The sequence below is a fragment of the Pseudorasbora parva genome, chromosome 4, assembly GCF_024679245.1.
Source record: "Pseudorasbora parva isolate DD20220531a chromosome 4, ASM2467924v1, whole genome shotgun sequence".
Lineage (NCBI taxonomy): Eukaryota > Metazoa > Chordata > Actinopteri > Cypriniformes > Gobionidae > Pseudorasbora > Pseudorasbora parva.
The window spans coordinates 57,622,936-57,645,181 of record NC_090175.1 but is presented as its reverse complement, the minus strand read 5'-3'; the positions used below and the strand labels follow the sequence as shown (position 1 = coordinate 57,645,181).

Here is a 22,246-nt window from a genome sequence, read left to right as displayed (position 1 = left end):
CAATGGGTCGTGGTCCGATAACACACAGCGTTACTGTAATCAATGGCACGTGGGCAGAAACAGGAAGTCCAACAATGGCTGTCATGTTATTCAGGAAGGGAAGCACCTGTTTCCTTTTCCTGCCGGTAAATCAGAATCCATCTTTAGCCACGAACACACAGGAGAACATAAGCTGGACCTTTGTGTGTTCAGTCAGACCAACTATGTTTAGAAATCTATATTGTGCCTGATCATCCCGCTGGGAGTCCGCAGACACTTTTCATAGAGAGCTGTGTGCTACTCGCTGCTTTGAAACAATCTCTATTGTATAAAGCGCTATTTAATCACACTTCAGTTGCAATGTAGACACCCTAGCAACTGCATGGTAACATATCAAAACCCATCCGTACCACTTCATGACCAACATTTGCCCACTGGCCTCTGTCCATCATGGCCTCCTAATCTACCGTCCTTTGGATGAGACGTTAAACCGAGGTCCTGACTCTCTGTGGTCGTTAAAAATCCCAGGATGTCCTTCGATTAAGAGTAGGGGTGTAACCTCGGCATCCTGGCCAAATTTGCCCACTGGCATCTGTCCATCATGGCCTCCTAATCTTCCCCCTATCCTGATTGGCTTAATCACTCGGTCTCCTCTCCACCAATCAGCTGGTGTGTGGTGAGCATTCTGGCGCAATATGGCTGCCGTCGCATCATCCAAGTGGATGCTGCACATTGGAGGTGGTTGAGGAGATTCCCCCCTTCTATGTAAAGCGCTTTGAGTGCCTAGAAAAGCGCTATATAAATGTAATGAATTATTATTATTATTATTATTAATTTTTAATTATGACAACATCCTAGCAACTGCTCGGAACACCCGGGCAATATACATAAAATACTCACCAACCTAGCAACACCCTAACAACAACTCAGAACATATCAACAACTTAGAAACCCTTGAAACTGTTCCCACAAATTACATTCTAGCAACTGCATGATAGGAACTGCCTAGCAAATACTCTACACTACAGCGACTGTAAATGATTGTTCTAGCGAACACCCTAGCAACCTCTTAGCAACACACTTAAACTTCAGCACCCACACAGAACACCATAGCAACTATAGATATGCTCTAGGAAATGCCTAAAACACCCTAGTAAACACATGGAAACGCTTCAAAACACACTCATAATGCCAACCACATAGCAACACCTTAGCAACTGCACAACACCATGGTAACTGTATAGATTTGCCCTAGGAAATGCCTAGAACACCCTATCAACCACTAAAAAAATGTGTAGCACCTCAGCCACTACATATCAACACATTAGCGACCACACAGAAACCATAGCAACAGTATAGAAAAGCAAGCACCTAGCCCATCCTAGCAACACATCAAAACCCACCCATATCCCCTCAGGAACCATATAGCTACACTCTAGAAACTGAACAACAATACACAAAACCACTTCTAACACCCTGGCAACAGCTAATAACACTTTACCATGTCAATACCTAGCCAACACATAGAACACCCTAGCAACCATATAGCAACATATAAAAACACACTCATTGCCCTAGCAAAAGCATAGCAACACCCTAGCAACTACTCAGAACACTATAGCAACCATATATAAATACACCAGTAACCCTAGAACTCCCCATCATTCATAAAGCAACACAAAAACACTCATGTTGCCCTGGCAACCGCATAGCAACACCCTAGCAACTACTCAGAACACTATAGCGACCATATATAAATGCTCTAGCAAACACTTAGACCACCCTAACAATCTAAAAATAACGTATTACACTTATAACATATATTAAAACATCCACATCACCCTATATAAGTAAAACACACTTATGACAGTAACCACATAGCAATGCCACATAGCAACACCTAACCGCACAGAGCACCTTTGCAACAGTATAAATATGCCTTGGCAAACACCACATAGCAACACCCTAGCAACCACTCAGAACACTACAGCAACTGTGTAAAATGTCCTAGCAAACACTTAGAACACCTGAGCAATCTCATAATAGCATGCTAAAAACACACTTATAACAGTAACCTCATAGCAACGCCCTAGCAACCACTCAGAACACTTTGCAACAGTATAAATATGCCTTGGAAAACACCATGTAGCAACACCCTAATAAACATTCATAACACCCTAGCAACCATTTAAACACCTTAGCAACCATACCCTAGCAAACACCTAGAACTCTATAGAAACCACAACACACTAAAAACCTTAGTAATGTTCTGGAAGTCAATCGACCAACATCTGAACATCACGAGCGAACATCTGTTCGGCACCACAGTATTTGTGAGACTGAGTTTGGGGTGTTTTTGTCGTCTCTGTTTCAGGCATCCCTGTCGTCCCCGTCACCGTCACCAGCCGTAATCCCAAAGTGGAAGTGCACGAGTCCTCGGGTGAGTGTGTGTGTGGGCATGTTTTTGTGACATATGACATGAGGACAAATGTGTATAATGCCATGGGTATGACACAGGTATTACAGGAGAGGGTGAAATATGAGGACATTACCCATGTCCCCACTTTTCAAAAGGCTTATAAATCACACAGGAGGAGTTTTTATGAGAAAGTAAAAATGCAGAATGTTTTCTGTGATTGGTAGGTTTAGGGGCAGTGTGTGTGTGTGATGGGTAGGTTTATGGGTAGGGGCAGTGTAAGGGGGATAGAAAATACGGTTTGTACGGTATTAAAACCATTAACCATTAAGCATATGGAATGTCCCCATATGTCACAAAAACAAACGTGTGTGTGTATATGTGTGTGACATCCTCATGCAGACGTCAGTGGGCCGATGTGCACTAACTCTTGATATGTGCTGTCCTCCTCAGAAGCAGAGCTCTCCTGTGAGTTTAAGACAGAGAGAGACAGGAGCCCTCGCATCGAGTGGAAGAAGAAAGACAAAGACGTCTCCTTCGTTTATTATGAAGGCCGTTTCGTAGGTAACCAATGAATGAATGATTCCTCAAATAACTGGTGTGCATATCGACACCCTAGCAACCATGTAGCAAAAACCTAGCAAATCCACCTCAAGAACTGCATAGCAACGCTTTAGAAACCAGTTAAACGCCATAGCAATCATATATCAATGCCCTAGCAAACATATAGCAACATGTTACAATTCACTCATAACGCTTCAGCAACCACATAGCAACACCTTAGCAACCACACATACCACCTTAGCAATCTAATTGTATAGATATCCCCTAGCAGACACCACCTGGAAAATCACGTAGCATAAAACATACCGCATGGCGACACCCTAGAAATTGCATAGCAACACTCAAAAAACACTCAACACCCTAGCAACCACCCAGAACACCATCACCACCGTTTACCTGTCCTAGCAAACACTTAGAGCACCCTAGTAAACAACGGGCAACAGGCTAAAAATGTCTCATAATGTCTCAGAAACTACATTGCAACGCCTTAGCAACCACACAAGAACACTTTAGGAATCGTATCGATATTCTTTAACAGACATCTCCTGGATCCCACATAGAAACACAAAAAACATTTGTAACACCCTAGCAACACCATTGAAATTTCATATTTCACAACACCCTAACAACCTCTCAGAACACAATCACAACCATTTATCTGTCCTAGCAAATGCCTAGATTATCCTAGCAACCACATAGCAACAGGCTAAAAATCCCTCATAATGCCTCAGCAGGTCATAGCAACACCATAGCAACAACACAAAACACCTTAGCAATATAGATATGCTCTAGCAGACACCTCCTAGAAACCCTCTAGCAACACCTAAAACATTCATAACACACTTAACAACTGCATAGAGACCCTAGAAATTCCATAGTAACACTCAAAAAAACACTCAACACCGTAGCAACTACTCTGAACATCATCACAACCAGCCCAGAGCACCCTATCAACCACATAACAGGTTAAAAATCACTTATAACGCCTCAGCAACCACACAGAACACCTCAGCAACCACACAGAACACCTCAGCAACCACACAGAACACCTCAGCAACCGCACAGAACACCTCAGCAACCACACAGAACACCTCAGCAACCGCACAGAACGCCTCAGCAACCACACAGAACGCCTCAGCAACCGCACAGAACACCTCAGCAACCGCACAGAACACCTCAGCAACCACACAGAACACCTCAGCAACCACACAGAACACCTCAGCAACCAGACAGAACACCTCAGCAACCACACAGAACGCCTCAGCAACCGCACAGAACACCTCAGCAACCGCACAGAACACCTCAGCAACCACACAGAACACCTCAGCAACCACACAGAACACCTCAGCAACCACACAGAACACCTCAGCAACCACACAGAACGCCTCAGCAACCGCACAGAACACCTCAGCAACCGCACAGAACACCTCAGCAACCGCACAGAACACCTCAGCAACCGCACAGAACACCTCAGCAACCACACAGAACACCTCAGCAACCACACAGAACGCCTCAGCAACCACACAGAACGCCTCAGCAACCACACAGAACGCCTCAGCAACCACACAGAACGCCTCAGCAACCACACAGAACGCCTCAGCAACCACACAGAACGCCTCAGCAACCACACAGAACGCCTCAGCAACCGCACAGAACACCTCAGCAACCGCACAGAACACCTCAGCAACCGCACAGAACACCTCAGCAACCGCACAGAACACCTCAGCAACCGCACAGAACGCCTCAGCAACCGCACAGAACACCTCAGCAACCGCACAGAACACCTCAGCAACCGCACAGAACACCTCAGCAACCACACAGAACACCTCAGCAACCACACAGAACACCTCAGCAACCACACAGAACACCTCAGCAACCACACAGAACGCCTCAGCAACCGCACAGAACACCTCAGCAACCGCACAGAACACCTCAGCAACCGCACAGAACACCTCAGCAACCGCACAGAACACCTCAGCAACCGCACAGAACGCCTCAGCAACCGCACAGAACGCCTCAGCAACCGCACAGAACGCCTCAGCAACCGCACAGAACGCCTCAGCAACCGCACAGAACGCCTCAGCAACCGCACAGAACGCCTCAGCAACCGCACAGAACACCTCAGCAACCGCACAGAACACCTCAGCAACCGCACAGAACACCTCAGCAACCGCACAGAACACCTCAGCAACCGCACAGAACGCCTCAGCAACCGCACAGAACACCTCAGCAACCGCACAGAACACCTCAGCAACCGCGCAGAAAGCCTCAGCAACCGCGCAGAACACCTCAGCAACCGCGCAGAAAGCCTCAGCAACCGCACAGAACACCTCAGCAACCGCACAGAACACCTCAGCAACCGCGCAGAAAGCCTCAGCAACCGCACAGAACACCTCAGCAACCGCGCAGAAAGCCTCAGCAACCGCACAGAACACCTTAGCAAACACACAGAACACCTCAGCAACCGCACAGAACACCTTAGCAAACACACAGAACACCTCAGCAACCGCACAGAACACCTCAGCAACCGCACAGAACACCTCAGCAACCGCACAGAACACCTTAGCAAACACACAATCCTATAGATATTCCCTAGCAGATACCGCCTGTAAACCCCATAGCAACACCTAAAACATTGATGGCACTGTTAACAACTGCATCACGACACCCTAGAAATCACAAGCATTTTTTTTTATTTAACCTTTATTTAACCAGCTTAGTCTCATTGAGATATAGAATCTCTTTTTCAAGAGAGACCTGGCCAAGATAGCAGTACAAATTAAATCACACAATCACAAAAACACAAAAGTCAAGTGCATTTCAATTAAATAAAAATGACATTAATTAAAACATTTGCATGTGTGGATTGAGTCATGTTCTATAGATTTATATGTATGACCCGAGGCAACCTGCAGTGTTTTGGTCTAGCGCCACCTACTGGTCCGGAGATATGTAAAATGTATATTTTTGCTTATAACTTCTGAATTGTTTGTCCAAAAATCTATGAAAATCATAACGAAACTCGGTATGGGTCATCAGCACGATGCCCTGAAGGAGCCTGAGAAGTGTGATTGATTTATTTTAATGGGTGTAACTCTTTTTTTTTTTTTCTCCTGAATCCTTGCCGAGGTCAACAATACGAGACTTGCCAGGTTTCGGTCTATGGTTTGTGCAGCGTTGTAATAAAATGCTTAAAAAATGTTTGCTGATATCTTCAAAAATGCTAGTCCGATCGAGACGAAACTAGCATCAGAAGTTCGAAAACATAGGTCAATAGTTAAATTTCAATGCCTAAATGTTAAAATACTGATAGTAAGGAGTAGTAAAATCTATCAAAGTCTGGTGTCAGTCATTTTTTTTTTATTAGTGTTTTTTCATATAAATGTCTATAACTTCAAAACGAAATGAGAGGTTTTCACCAAAATTGACACGCATTTATGGGCTCACCAAAAAATGGTAGGATTGTGCCTCTTGGTGGCGCTCTAATTAAAGGAAGTGTATGTAAGATTGTGGCCAAAACTGGTACTGCAGTTACTTTCAAATGACTGTAGAGCGGTGTATAGCCGGACGACTGCTGTCAGAGATAGAAGTGTTTGAAATGAACATGATTTCTTAATGTCTAGAGACACATCAGGGCCATTTTATGATTAATTGAAATACATTTCTTACAGTTCCTTTAAGCAAAACATGACATTGGCTCTATACAACTCAATGTATTAATGTGGTGTTTTAACATTTTTCTTAAAATTGTCTCAATGTCTTTACTCAGTCTTATAGTTGGTCTGCTGTTAGCTTCCTTGTTTGCTTCTGTTACGCTTGACCCCCGGTATTGTTGCTTGCAGCTATATTTATTATTATTATCATCATTATCATGTAGGATTGTGGTGTGTGTTGTGCAGGGACGTTTCAGAAGCGTGCGAGGATCGATGGGGCGACGGTGCATCTGCGAGAGGTGACCCAGGCCGACGCTGGCGAGTATCGCTGTGAGGTCAGCGCTCCGGCCGACTCCATCACGCTGGGAGAGACGAACGTCACGCTCCGAGTGTTGGGTAAAGCTCATCTCTGCTCTCGGTGTCACAATCATGTGCTTATTAACGCTTATTACACGGCTCTGTGAAATACTTGATTCTGATTGGTCAATCGCGCATTCCAGCGGTATGTTATTTCCAGATAACACACACCGCTCATCCGGGTACTGCGAGTTATCTTGACCGGTTCTACTTCTGTGCTTAACGCTGGCGCCATCTTGTGGCTTAAACAGCCGTGGATTACAATGGAAGACTTCAAGGCGGATTTCCTTTATAACGTTTTAAATATGGATATTTTTCCGACACAAACGCATCGATTGGAATCAGAAGGCTCTATTAACCCATCGGAGTCGTGTGGAGCACGTTATTTGACGGACAGCTGCATTTAATGGACTTCAGAAACAGCTCCAACTACTGCTGGGATTAACGTTAGCCTGGACTTTTTAAATATAACTCTGATTGTATTTGTCTGACAGAAGAATGTCATAAACACCTATAATGACCTGAGGGTGAGTAAATCAGAGGCTTGGGTTCATTTTTGGCTGAACTAACCCTTTCAGCATTCATTCTCAACATTTAGCAGCAATAGATAAAGGCTTAAAGCAGTCTGGAACTGTTTTTCTTTGCGGAAGCTTTGCGTAAGAGCTAATAAAATATTTAATCTCAAGACAATATTTAGTGTCTAATTTATTTGAGACTAGTAGCCGTGTAATAAGCAGGATAATGTCCACCCAGCCGGTTGTTATCTCAGAATAAACCCCTTCAGAGTGATCAGGACCCCGAGGCGAAGCGGAGCGTCACTCTGAAGGGGTTTATTCTGCGATTAAAAAACGGCTGGGTGGACATTATCCCGCTTATTACACGGCTACTAGTCTCAAAATATTTAATCTCAAGACAATATTTAGTGTCTAATTTATTTATTAGCTCTTACGCAAAGCTGTTTCTGAAGTCCATTAAATGCAGCTGTCCGTCAAATAACGTGCTCCACACGACTCCGATGGGTTAATAGAGCCTTCTGATTCCAATCGATGCGTTTGTGTCAGAAAAATATCCATATTTAAAACGTTATAAAGGAAACCCGCCTTAAAGTCTTCCATTGTGACCCACGGCTGTTTAAGCCACAAGAAGCACAGAAGTAGATCCGGTCAAGATAACTCGCAGTACCCGGATGAGCGGCTGTTATCTGGAAATAACATACCGCTGGAATGCACAATTGACCAATCAGAATCAAGTATTTCACAGAGCCGTGTAATAATCTGCGATAACAACTGGCTGGGTGGACATTAGCCCTTACCTAAAGCAGTGTGTAGGGATTAAGGATGCTGCATTGAGTTGGTTTAGCTCTGTCTGAGAGAGCGTTCTCAGTTCGCCTCAACAGCTTCTTCCTCCGGTGGGGTCCCCCAGGGCTCTATTTTTGGACCTACATTGTTTTCCCTATATGTGCTCTTGGAGGATTTTCAATCAATCAATCAACGTTATTTATATCGCGCTTTTACAATGCAGATTGGTTCAAAGCAGCTTCACAATGTTAAACGGGACAATATTGCAACAGAATTAGATTTGGCTGTACAGTCGTTCTGGAGTAAACCGTGATGTTATCAGCAGCATCATCATTATTTGTTCTATTTTGGGGCCTATATTGTTTTCTCTTTATATGCTGCCCTTGGGATATTATAAGGGAATATGGTATTTCCTACCATTGATATGCAGACGATACGGAAATGTATCTGCCGTTGAAACGCAAAGATACTGGCTCTCTTTCACAGTCTTCTTGGAATGTCTGGAGGAAATTAAGGCATAAATGGCATGCCTTTTCGTACGCTGCTTTCAAAACTTCCCTATCATACAATAATGATGGAAGATGATGAGCCTGACAGAAGTGACTGTCTCCTGTATATTAACTAAATTGCTCATTGACTGAATGAGCTTTATGTCATGAATATATATCGAGAATCGCTCGGAGCGGTCGACGTCAGCATGTGCCCAGCAGCCCATACATGGACCGAAAAGCCCGCGCTGACGTCAGATTCCGTGACATTGCTCCGACTAAACTTTTCAAACCGGAAGACAGAAATCGCTCTGAAAAATGCAAAAATAAATATGTTTCAATTATGAATTAGAATAATGAGTACCTATAGTTTTTCCAATGTGCAACCTATATATATCAGTTTATATCTCAAAATTGTTTTGGGGTTTCATGACCCTTTAAAGGAAGTGTATGTAAGATTGTGGCCAAAACTGGTACTGCAATCCCCCTCCTCCTCCCCCTGACTCGAGGTTGCCAGATTGGCTGCAGGATCAGCAGAACGTTTGTAGATCTGCAGCTGTGGGAACTAAAGCAGATCTGGCAACCACAAACACTACTGACTCCTGATTGGTTGATAGGTGGAGGGCGGAGCTTCAGGCCAAAACACAACATGACATCATCAACATCAGCTGAGGGCAACAACAACTTTATAATGACAATATCCTGCCGGACGACTGCTGTCAGTGATATGAGTTTGAAATGAACACGATTTATTAAAGTCTAGAGACAGATCAGGGCCATTTTAGGATTCATTGAAATATATTTCTTACATACAGTTCCATTAAAAAGTGCTCTATAAATACATTTTGATTTGATTATTGTGCTTTCTGCTGCAGTGCCTCCACACACTCCGTCATGTGACGTTCCCAGCTCCGCCCTGACGGGCTCCCTGGTGGAGCTGCGCTGTAGGGACCAACACAGCATCCCACCTGCTGTCTACACCTGGTTTAAGGACAACCGGCCTCTGCCCATCCGCCATCCCAACGCCACATACACACTCAACGAGTTCACCGGCGTACTGGTCAGGATCAACACGCATTACTTGCCCTTAAAACTCGATAAACTATAGCCCGGACGGGATTAGATTAACATGGGGATGTGGGGGTAAAGTACGTCTGTAATATTAATGGCCAATCCGGACGGGATAAGACATGTCAGTAAAACTAGCAGAAGTGTAAGGAGTAACTCGCTTTACACACCACTGTAACCTCCGTGTCGTTGTGTGTATGACCTTCTGTTATCACGTGAACATACACACATGCGCCAGTCTGAACTCCTCTATATATGTATGTGTATTACCAACACAATCCAATCAGAATCGTCATTAGACTAGACCTAACTGTTTTATAAAACGTGTGTGTATATTTTTTATATATATTAAATATACACGCACGTTTTATAAAACAGTTAGGTCTAATCTAACGACGATTCTGATTGGATTGTGTTGTAATAGACACTTTCTCAGAGCTAATAAGAAAATAAGTGCTTTTGATCTTCTTTCTTTAAATGATATGCGGAAAATACTGGAGGTTTGCCACAGAGTTTTCCCTCCACCTACAACGCAACCGAATGCTTCAAGTGTCTCCAAGCTCGCAAAAAACACTTAAAAAAAAAAACCTTTAAACAGGAAATGATGCAATTTTACTGTACACTTTTACAGCGGGTCTCTTCGACCGGGATTAGTATTACCCGAAGTCATTTTTCCAGACCTTTTAACAGAAGGTAAAAGTCTCAGCAATCTTTACTGACATTGTCCGTGATGATTCTGAGATGGCACATTCAGACGGGACTAAAATCACAGAGAACCTCTGGTAATAATTACTTCACCCCCATGTCCCCATGTTAAACTAATCCAGTCCGAATAGGGCTAATGTTTCTGAAAGATGAGTCTTCTGCTCACCAAGGCTGCAATTATTAGATCATAAGTGAAATATTCCTCTCTATGTGAATATATAGTAAAGTGTAATTTATTCCTGTGATCCTCATCATCATTGCTGCAGTCTTCAGTGTCACATGATCCTTCAAAAATCACCCTTAACAATTGCATAACGACACTCAAAACACCCTAGCAACCCCTAGAACACAATCATAACCATTTATCAATGCCCTAGCAAACACCTAGAGTATCCTAGCACCCACATAGCAACACCTTAGCAACCCCACCAAACACCTTAGGAATCATAGAGATTCCCTAGTAACCCCATAGCAACACCTAAAATATTGATAACACCCTCAACAACTGCATAACGACACCCTATAAATTGCATAACGACACTCAAAACACCCTAGCAACCCCCAGAACACCATCACAACATTTATCTATGCCCTAGCAAACACCTAGAGCATCCTAGCAACCACGTAGCAACAGGCTAAAAATCACTCATAACGCCTCAGAACCACATAGCAATGCCCTGGCAACCACTTAGAACACGATCTTAAACATGTATATAAATGTTAGCAAACACCTAGAGCATCCTAGCAACCACATAGCAACAGGCTAAAATCAATCATAACGCCATAGCAACGCCTTAGCAACCCCAATGAACGCCTTAGGAATCATATATATATTCCCTGGAATCCCCATAGCAACACCTAAAATATTGATAACACTCTTAACAACTGCATAACGACGCCCTATAAATTGAATAACGACATTCAAAACACCCTAGCAACCCCCAGAACACCATCACAACATTTATCTATGCCCTAGCAAACACCTAGAGCATCCTAGCAACCACATAGCAACAGGCTAAAAATCACTCATAACGCCTCAGAACCACATAGCAATGCCCTGGCAACCACTTAGAACACGATCTTAAACATGTATATAAATGTTAGCAAACACCTAGAGCATCCTAGCAACCACATAGCAACAGGCTAAAATCAATCATAACGCCATAGCAACGCCTTAGCAACCCCAATGAACGCCTTAGGAATCATATATATATATTCCCTGGAATCCCCATAGCAACACCTAAAATATTGATAACACTCTTAACAACTGCATAACGACGCCCTATAAATTGAATAACGACATTCAAAACACCCTAGCAACCCCCAGAACACCATTACAACCATTTATCTATATCCTAGCAAACACCTAGATCATCCTAGCAACCACATAGCAACAGGCTAAAAATCATCCATAAAGACTCCGCAGCCACATAGCAATGCCCTAGCAACCACTTAGAACACAATCACAAACATGTATATAAATGTGTTAGTAAACACCTAGAGCATCCTAGCAACGACATGGCAACAGGCTAAAATCACTCAATGCCTCAGCAACCACATAGTGACACCTTAGCAACAACAATAACACCGTAGGAATCATATAGATATTCCCTAGAAACCCCATAGCAACACCTAAAACACTCATAACACCCTAGCAACCACACAGAACACCATCACAACCATAAACCAATAGGCTGAGCTGAGTTCATAAACACTGAATGTGCTTCATTTGAAAGGAGGAATATGTATCTAAAGGGGTAACAGTTTATAATAATGGCCCATTAAAAATAGATAACTCTGCAGGACTAATGAGTAGCACTATGTTAACACTTCAGCTGCTGCTATTAACTAATATAGAAACAAGCTCAACTAATCAATAAGTAATATTGAATTCAGGAGAGTTCCTTATTAAGTAATCAATAATTACTGACTGAGATTAGCCTCATTAATAACTATTAACTAACTGACCAATTATCACACTATTGTGTGTCTGAGAGTTAATTAATTATATTCTTTAATCTGAATAAAGTCATTAAATGCATCACTAATTACTGAAGTGTTACCTAGTCATTATTCAGGAGCTACTGGTCATCTGGAGCATTATTTTAAAGTGGAATATATGGTTTATCACTTTATAATAATGCTCCAGATCTCCAGTAGTCCCTGTAGAGTGATTGGGTTCTTGAGTAATTAGTGAAGCATTTTATTACTTCATTCAGATTAACAAAGGACAATTTTTAAGAACTACTAGCGATCTAACAATGTTTTCCACTTTAAAATAATGCTCCAGATCTCTAGACGTTCCTGAATAATGAGAAGGTAACACGTAAAGCTACACTGTGTAACTTTTTTTTAGTTTATTCTTAGCTAAAAACACGTACTAATTTCAAAAAAATATGTGCTCATTAATGTATATTTACTTCTTTCGAGTAATAAAGTATTCTGGTAAGTTTATAATATGGCGTTGGAAACACATACGGGTGAGGGGTTCGAATGCCGGTCGCCATGTTGCTCCTCCATCTTGAAAGTACAGTAGCCAAAGAGGGACATACCCGTAAATTCCAGCTTCGCCTTTCACGTTTTAACACTCGATGGCACTCATGGACGAGGTCGAACTGGAAGTCATGTTAATCTTGGACTAAATCAGCCACCGTAGGAGTTAAAACGAAATCAGAATTGAGAGGAACAGAAACTAATATTCACTGGATGGTCATAAACCTTTACACCGCTAGATGGGAGAAATATCACACAGTGGAGCTTTAAATAATTAGTGATGCATTTTATGACCACATTGGGAGAAAAAAAGACAATTTCTCACATCTCAGACATGTTAATGTTGTGCTTAGTAATTAATTAGGGATTTTCAAAATAATTTTTCCTTGTTACCTTTTAGTTATTAGTGACACAGTGCATTTAATGACTTTATTCTGAGTAAAGAATATAATTAATTACATCTCAGACACACAATAATGTGATAATTGGTCAGTTAGTTAATAGTTATTAATGAGGCTAATCTCAGTCAGTAATTATTGATTACCTAATAAGGAACTATCTTAGTCCTGAATTCAATGTTACTGACTGATTAGTTGAGCTTGTTTCTATATTAGTTAATAGCAGTAGCTGAAGTGTTAATGTAGTGCTACTCATTAGTCCTGCACTACTTCCTGCAGTTATCTATTAATAACGGACCATTATTATAAAGTGTTAGGCAAGGCAAGGCAATTTTATTTGTATATTACATTTTCATACACAATGGCAATTTAAAGTGCTTTAAATATAAATTAATTAATATAGTGATACCATGCAAAAGAAATGTAAGAAATAAAATGAAGAAAAACAAGGACAATTAAAATATTTGTAAAGAGAAATAAAAATAAATAAAATATATAATGGTGAGTAATAGATCCCTATCTGAGATGGAAGCGATGGACAGAATGTCTCCTTGTTACCTCTAAAGGCAAATGTATAGAATAATCCTGCCGCGAGTGATTAGTCCGACTCCAGCGGTTGGAGATGTTTTAATGTTGTGCTTCGTGTGACTCTGTCGAGTGTCAGGGAATGTCCTCATGTTCAGACCTTCTGAATCTCTGAGTGTCACACAGACAAACTGATGCTGACAGACCGACACGAGCGTCTCTGAACAACACTGACTGTTTGTCTCTCTCTCACACACACACACACACACACACACACACACACACACACACACACACACACACACACCGTGCCTGAGTTCAGTTCAGCCGCCTTTCCTTCAGTGCTTTTGAGGAAAAGTGACATTTATAATGTCACAGAAGATTCTATTTCCAATGAATGCTGTTCTTTCTATTCATCAGAGAATCCTGAGAAATAAAATGTCTCCGTTTCCACTGAACTGTGTTCAACACTGAGGATAATCATAAATGTGTTAAGCATCAAATCATTACATTAGAATGATTTCTGAAATCATGTATCACTGAAGACCAGGGCCATCGCCAGAACATATATATACAGATTATCCTAATATAACTGAAATAGACCGTGTTCTTTATTAAAACAACGGCAAAATACAAAATATGAATTTTCTGATCATAGGCGGAGGGTGAATCCACACAGGTGACTACGTTTCGTGTCCCCACACAACCATCCCAGCATAAACGATAAATGATTTGTTCTTAAAGACTTTCGCCAATATTCTTTTATTACGGAGAAAACTGATCTCGGCTTTGATCACAGGAATAAATTACACTTTATTTATACATTCACATGGAGAGCAGATGATTTACCCTGGAGGAATATTACACTGCTTTACTGGATTTATGATCTAATAGACTTTCAGAAACAATAACCTGAACAAGTGAAAGTGTATATTCTACATTTAATGTTATATACATGCATTTATTGTAAGCCTGTTCAAGACTTGTCGAGCGAGCGAGTGACTCGTTTGACTCGTTGAGTGAGCGACTGATTCGATTGACTAGTTGAGTGAGCGACCGACTCAGTGAGCGACCGACCGACCCGTTTTACTCATCGAGTGACCGACTCGTTTGACTTGTTGAGCGAGCGACCGACTCAGTGAGCGACCGACCGACCCGTTTTACTCATCGAGTGACCGACTCGCTTGACTTGTTGGGCGAGCGACCGACTCGTTGAGCGACCGACCGACCCGTTTTACTCATCGAGTGACCGACTCGTTTGACTTGTTGAGCGAGCGACCGACTCGTTGAGCGACCGACCGACCCGTTTTACTCATCGAGTGACCGACTCGTTTGACTTGTTGAGCGAGCGACCGACTCAGTGAGCGACCGACCGACCCGTTTTACTCATCGAGTGACCGACTCGTTTGACTTGTTGAGCGAGCGACCGACTCGTTGAGCGACCGACCGACCCGTTTTACTCATCGAGTGACCGACTCGTTTGACTTGTTGAGCGACCGACCGACCCGTTTTACTCATCGAGTGACCGACTCGTTTGACTTGTTGAGCGAGCGACCGACTCAGTGAGCGACCGACCGACCCGTTTTACTCATCGAGTGACCGACTCGTTTGACTTGTTGAGCGAGCGACCGACTCAGTGAGCGACCGACCGACCCGTTTTACTCATCGAGTGACCGACTCGTTTGACTTGTTGAGCGAGCGACCGACTCAGTGAGCGACCGACCGACCCGTTTTACTCATCGAGTGACCGACTCGTTTGACTTGTTGAGCGAGCGACCGACTCAGTGAGCGACCGACCGACCCGTTTTACTCATCGAGTGACCGACTCGTTTGACTTGTTGAGCGAGCGACCGACTCGTTGAGCGACCGACCGACCCGTTTTACTCATCGAGTGACCGACTCGTTTGACTTGTTGAGCGAGCGACCGACTCGTTGAGCGACCGACCGACCCGTTTTACTCATCGAGTGACCGACTCGTTTGACTTGTTGAGCGAGCGACCGACTCGTTGAGCGACCGACCGACCCGTTTTACTCATCGAGTGACCGACTCGTTTGACTTGTTGAGCGAGCGACCGACTCGTTGAGCGACCATCCGACCCGTTTTACTCATCGAGTGACCGACTCGTTTGACTTGTTGAGCGAGCGACCGACTCGTTGAGCGACCGACCGACCCGTTTTACTCATCGAGTGACCGACTCGTTTGACTTGTTGAGCGAGCGACCGACTCGTTGACCGACCGACCGACCCATTTTACTCATCGAGTGACCGACTCGCTTGACTTGTTGAGCGAGCGACCGACTCGTTGACCGACCGACCGACCCATTTTACTCATCGAGTGACCGACTCGTTTGACTCGTTGAGTGAGCGACTGACTTGTTAAGTGAGCGACTGATTCGTTTGACTCGTCGAGCGAGCGACTGACTCGTTGGACTCGTGAGCGAGTCATTTATTGAAGAAGTTAAAGGTGTGTTTGACTAGTGTTCTCTCTTCTGTGCGGATCAGACCTTCCAGACGGTGAGCAGGGCCGATACGGGTCAGTATCACTGCGAGGCCAAAAACGGCGTAGGACCCGCTAAGAGCTGCCAGGGGACGCTCATGCAGATCGGTGAGTCTAAGGAACATCGGCAAGATAGCTTTTTGTCCCTGTTGTGCTGTATATCGAGTGAATCGCTTCTCAAACAAGAACAAATGTAGGGCGGGGCTTGATCGTGTCTGTGGGGATTTGATTGGATGGTTGTGGTTTGCTATTGGTGGATCTTATGTGAGTGACAGATGGCTCCGCCCTTGTTGAAGTTATGAAGAGATGAAGTTATTCTGACTCAATACAAATTTGTACTCCAAACTGACAAAAACCTGATAAATTTATGTATAAATTGATAGATTATTCGGGGACAATGAAAATATCTCCTCGGCCTCTTCCATTTCCTTTTTTTGATAATGCAGCATCTTGTTAATCAAATAATTAAAAATGGCCTGATTGTAAATGACGACTTAGTGCAAGTTACTCCACTCTACGCGGCTTCTTCTTCTAAAATTACGATCCCAAATGTGCCGGCGTTTATAACCGCTGAAGCGTTGGACCATGAGTTAACATGTTTTGAAAAATTTGGTAGCCGTTTCAAAGTGATTTCTCTAGGGTACAAACATCCGGCTCTAAAGCATGTGATGTTTTTTGGAGACAATTTGACATGTTTTTAGGTTCTCTAGAACACATTGGATGTTTCCTTTCGTTTAAAACATGAAACTTGGAATTGTACAGAGAATTTTTCTGTTGCTCGTAATACTGAGTCTTCATCAGTCTTCATCTTGTTTATCAAGACAATAAGGGCAGCTGATCTTTTGGATATATGGAGGGTAAAATACCCAGACGTGAGAGTCAATATACATGGGTTAATGTGAGATTTTATGTTTCAGAATTTATGTTTCCAAAGAGTTGAGCAGTCAAATTACTGATAGTTAAATCATCCCAATGGGTTTTACGGACCACAACTTGGTCTTATTTGTTATAAGTAAGTCTCAGAGTTCAAATAAATCCTCCTTTTGGCATTTTAATGTTAGACTGCTTCAAGATGAAGAATTTTGTTGTTATTTTGAAATGTTTGGCAACAGTGAAAAAAAAGAAGCTGCTTTGAAAATATAAGGCAGTGGTGGGATATGGGAAAGGTCAATGTTTTGCCTGCAATATACTGCCAATAATACTAAAGTGTTAAGAGAAACGATTGAGTCTGTTGAAAACGCGATATCCTCTATAGGAGCAGAACTAATCAATAGATTTGATCCTATGATAAGTAGCAAGCTACAGAAATTTTTTTTTTTTTTTGAAATGAGAGAGTAAAGGGTGTCTTAATGAGGTCTAGTTTGATTTATGTGGCAGATATGGATGCTCCAAGTGCATTTTTAAATTTTTTATTTGGAGTGTAAAATGGCAAAGAACACACACAGATGGTGTCCGTACGACTTCCTGATGGGAAGATGACGTATGATTCCAGAGAGATGCAGTGGATTTTTATTGAAACCTTTACACTGCTGAACATTGCGACTATAAACTGTTCTGCACAACCCTTTCAAGGATTACCTCAAATAGACTTTGATTCAAAGACGGCTTTGGATATAGATATATCCTATCATGACTAACTGCTGCTATGGGTCAACTGAACTCAGGAAAATCTCCAGGCATCGATGGTTTGCCACCTGAATTTTATAAACATGTTTGGCATTGGACAGGACATTTGTGAAGTTTTTAGTGTGTGCAATGAAGATGTCATGCTGCCTGTGTCCTGTCAACGTGCATTGTTGCCTAAAAAGGGGGATTCGTCTGTTTTGAAGAACTGGACACCAGTTGCTCTATTGACTACCGAATATAAAATTCTGTCTAAATGCCTTGCAAAAAGGCTTAAAGTACCTTGAGTTAATAGTACACCTGGGATTAAACCTACGGTGTTCCAGAAAGGACAATATCGGATAATTTGTTTCTGGTTCGTGATGTTTTTGATATTTGCTTTTTTTTTTTTTTTTTTTTATTGGTTTAATCCTCCTGGATCAAGAAAAAGCGTTTGATCGTGTCGATCACAACTATCTCTTTAATGGTTTGGATGCCTTTGATTCTGGGGAAGGTTTTTTAAAATGGGTGAAACTGTTGTATGCAGGTGCCTCTTGGATTAAGTCGTCTAATTTCTGTAACGAGGCATAAGACAAGGCTGCCTGTTATCAGGGCAACTGTACAGCATAGCAATTGAACCTTTTTTCCTGTAAATTATGTGTAAAAATGTCAAGTTTTTTTCTGATGCACTTCATGTTAATGAGAAGGCTTCAACTGCCAAGGTGAATTGGGACAAAAGCTTCTCAGAGAATTGCTTGGAAACCTAAAATGGAAACTTTAAGGGATTAAGATATTAGGGATTTATTTTGGATCTAATGATTTAAAATGAATAAATTGGGAGGGTATAGAGGACAAAGTATGCCTCCGATTGTCTAGGTGGAAATGTTTCTACCCCATTGTCCTATTGGGGAAGAGTTATAGATGCCAACAATTCACCTGCTCTCATTGGCAAAATGTACCTGTGCCAACGTTTTTGCAAACCACAAAATACATTCTAATATGTACAGATCACTGCCGTTTCCAACAGAAATGAACACTAGGGGGCAGTAAAACAGCAAGCATTTTTTTTTTTTAAATCATAGTCCATGATTTGTAAACTAATACATTTTGGTCATGTTTGCGTCACTTAACCAGCTCCATATGTTCGGCTTTTCTGACATACCAAACTTGCTCAATAGCTCAGCTGGTACAGATTTGCATTTGCAATGCTAAGTCAAATGATTCAAAAACACTTAAGCCCCTTTAACACTGCACGTCGGACCCGCAATATTCCCGGAACATTGCCGGGTCGCCTTCTGTGTGAAAGCAACCACGTCCCGGGATTGATTACCGAATTCGACCCGGGTCGGGGACCTAGTAATATTGCGGTATTCGACCCGGGACGAGCGCTGTGTGAACAAAAGCCGAAACTAATGCCGCAACGTGTGCGTAGTTATCGTGCGACTTCTAGAGCTTGTGTTTTCAATAACACAACCCTGCAGTGCCAGAAGAGCTCGTTGGTGTTTTAAACACAGAGAGTGTTCGTATACAAAAGAAACTAAAATTAAACAAGCAGAAATGAGCGCAAACTGGACACAAGTCGAGACCACGGAGCTCCTTACTATCCGCGCTGAAAGCGGAGATCGCTCGCCATTATACGTCACATCAGGATGTCTCGTGTCAACTCGACCCAGGACCGTTAAGCGTTGTGTGTGAAAGCGCACATATTATGGTATTTCGCTGGCAGTGTGAATGGACCAAATCTAGCGGCCCGGGAACAAATGCCGGGTCGCATTATCCGTGTATTTGCCGGAATCGCAGTGTGAAAGGGGCTTAAGTGACAGTTTCCGGGCCCGTTTTCTGGCAAATAAATTCTTGGCTCAAAGCTGCGCTTAAAAGTTAGTTATCAAGCATCCCAATCATACTTTAAGTAAAGTGTAGAATTAAATCTGTCAGTCTTAGAGATGATTTACGACACTTTGCTGTGCTACAAACGGGATTTTGGATGATGTCATAGGCATGAACCAATCACTTAAGAGAATTACACCTTATTTAAGAATATTCTCAGATAAATGCACATTGAATGGTGCTGTTAATTATAGCCTAGATAGCCTAGATTTTGTTATATACTCAGCCACCATGGATTCCAAAAGAAAATCGAACTGGCAGGAGGAAGAAGCGATCGCTACTGCTTGATGAATTAGTCAAACAGCGTTTAAAAAAAATTATATATATAAAGCCCAACATTAACCAGCGCTGGTAAAGATGATGCCTGCTCTGTCCAAATTTTACCGTTTGATTAACTGCTCATCGTCAAACATTTCGAACACATTCTACCTTTCTTGAAAGATTTGCACACGTCTCTGTCTCCTCAGTGCCATCACAAGCCACTACTGGACACTCCTAACCACTTGAGACCTCTCGAGCTGTCTTAAATAACTGGGAGAGTAAGAGTGATTCTTAGCTTTAAGAAATTTGATAACTTGCTTTTATATTTAAGTTTGAAAGTAGGAGTAAATTTCATGAATCCTCAGCACTTAAGACTACAATAGCACTTTGAGAAGCTTGATAAATACGGGCCCTGGTCTGGATACCACTGAGTTTGATCTGCTATACTTTATCTTCCTATTCATGAAGGCGGTCAAGATCTGGTAGACATTAAGGCAAGAATAATGACTTTTCGCTTACGAACGGGTCAACGATTCTTATGCAGCAGCAATCTTGCTTGGGCGGACACAGCAATGGCCCTTTTCTGGAGGGTAGACAGAATGGGACTCGATAGACATTTAGTACAAAAATCTTCTGGACAATCCAAAGATGATTCATGAGTGGATACAAGGGAATAATAATGTGTGTCCTTCACTCATAGCCAATGCAGCTGTGGAGGGTTGGGAAGTAAAGGATCATGGTTTCAAAACCACAGTGTTGGATTTTTTCGAGTCAACTGGGAAGAAGGCCTTGTACTTGACATGCATAAAAATGTCAAATGGCAGTTTTTTTGTTTTACTATTGTTACTTCAACAAAACGGGATAGACTTTTCTTGGAATTCTCTTTCCCTAAAAGCTGCTGGCGCTCCCTGTAAATATTTCCAGTCAGTGAGCATTCAGAGGACTTCCAGTGGGGAATAGGGCATGGAGCAGTGCTACGAACAGATATTTGGTGCATCTTAATCCAAGCGTTGGGGTGGGCTTTTGTTGGGGTGGGGTTCCCTTTTTGTTCAGAGGGAGAATTGTCTCATTTATTTGTGCAGTGTTCACATTTAGGGGGTCTTTTTTCCCTGTTAAGTGATTGGTTTTTAACCTTGAGCAAGGACCTTTCCTTCAAATAGTTTATTTATGGTCCTAGGTATTCTGTTCAAAAGAAAAGGACTTTGGTTTTAATGAATTTTTTATCTGGCACTGCAAAACTAGCCATCTGCAAAACAAGAGGAAACAAACTGTTAGGGCAGAATGTAAAAAGTGTGGTTTCTATGTTTTTGTGGTGTAGAGATAGGGTAGAGTAAGAGTGGGGTAGGGTAGAGTAAGAGTGGGGTAGGGTAGAGTAAGAGTAGGGTAGAGAGAGTAGAGTCAGGGTAGGGTAGAATAAAAGTAGGGTATGGGTAGAGTAAGAGTAGAGAAATGATAGGGTAGGGTAGAGATAGGGTAGGGTAGGGTAAAGGAGAGTTAGAGTAGGGTAGGGTAGAATAGGGTAGGGTAGAGTAAGAGTAGAGTGGGGTAGGGTAGAGTAAGTGTAGAGTAAGAGTAGGGTAGGGTTAGAGTAGAATAGGATAGAATAGGGTAGGGTAGAGATAGAGTAGAGTGGGGTAGGGTAGAGTAAGAGTAGAGTAAGTGTAGAGTAAGAGTAGGGTAGGGTTAGAGTAGAATAGGATAGAATAGGGTAGAGTAAGAGTGGGGTAGGGTAGAGTAAGAGTAGAGTAAGTGTAGAGTAAGAGTAGGGTAGGGTTAGAGTAGAATAGGATAGAATAGGGTAGAGTAAGAGTGGGGTAGGGTAGAGTAAGAGTAGAGTAATGGTAGGGTAGGGTAGAGTAAAGTAGAGTAGGGTAGAGTAAGAGTAGAGTAAGAGTGGGGTAGGGTAGAGTAAGAGTAGAGTAACGGTAGGGTAGGGTAGAGATAGGGTAGAATAGGGTAGGGTAGAGTAAAGTAGGGTAGAGTAAGAGTAGAGTGGGGCAGGGTAGAGTAAGAGTAGGGTATGGGTAGAGTAAGTGTAGAGTAATGGTAGGGTAG

At 42.5% G+C, this 22,246-nt stretch overlaps 1 protein-coding gene across 1 annotated transcript in view; it reads left to right on the top strand.

Annotated features, from left to right (window-relative positions):
• jam2a (junctional adhesion molecule 2a) overlaps positions 1 to 22,246 on the top strand; it is a 35,391-nt gene that overhangs the window by 7,579 nt on the left and 5,566 nt on the right. Inside the window, exons 2-6 of the mRNA XM_067442295.1 lie at positions 2,354 to 2,419; positions 2,849 to 2,959; positions 6,859 to 7,008; positions 9,631 to 9,815; positions 16,447 to 16,549. Coding sequence (XP_067298396.1) covers positions 2,354 to 2,419; positions 2,849 to 2,959; positions 6,859 to 7,008; positions 9,631 to 9,815; positions 16,447 to 16,549 — 615 coding nt within the window. The remainder of the gene's footprint in view (positions 1 to 2,353; positions 2,420 to 2,848; positions 2,960 to 6,858; positions 7,009 to 9,630; positions 9,816 to 16,446; positions 16,550 to 22,246) is intronic.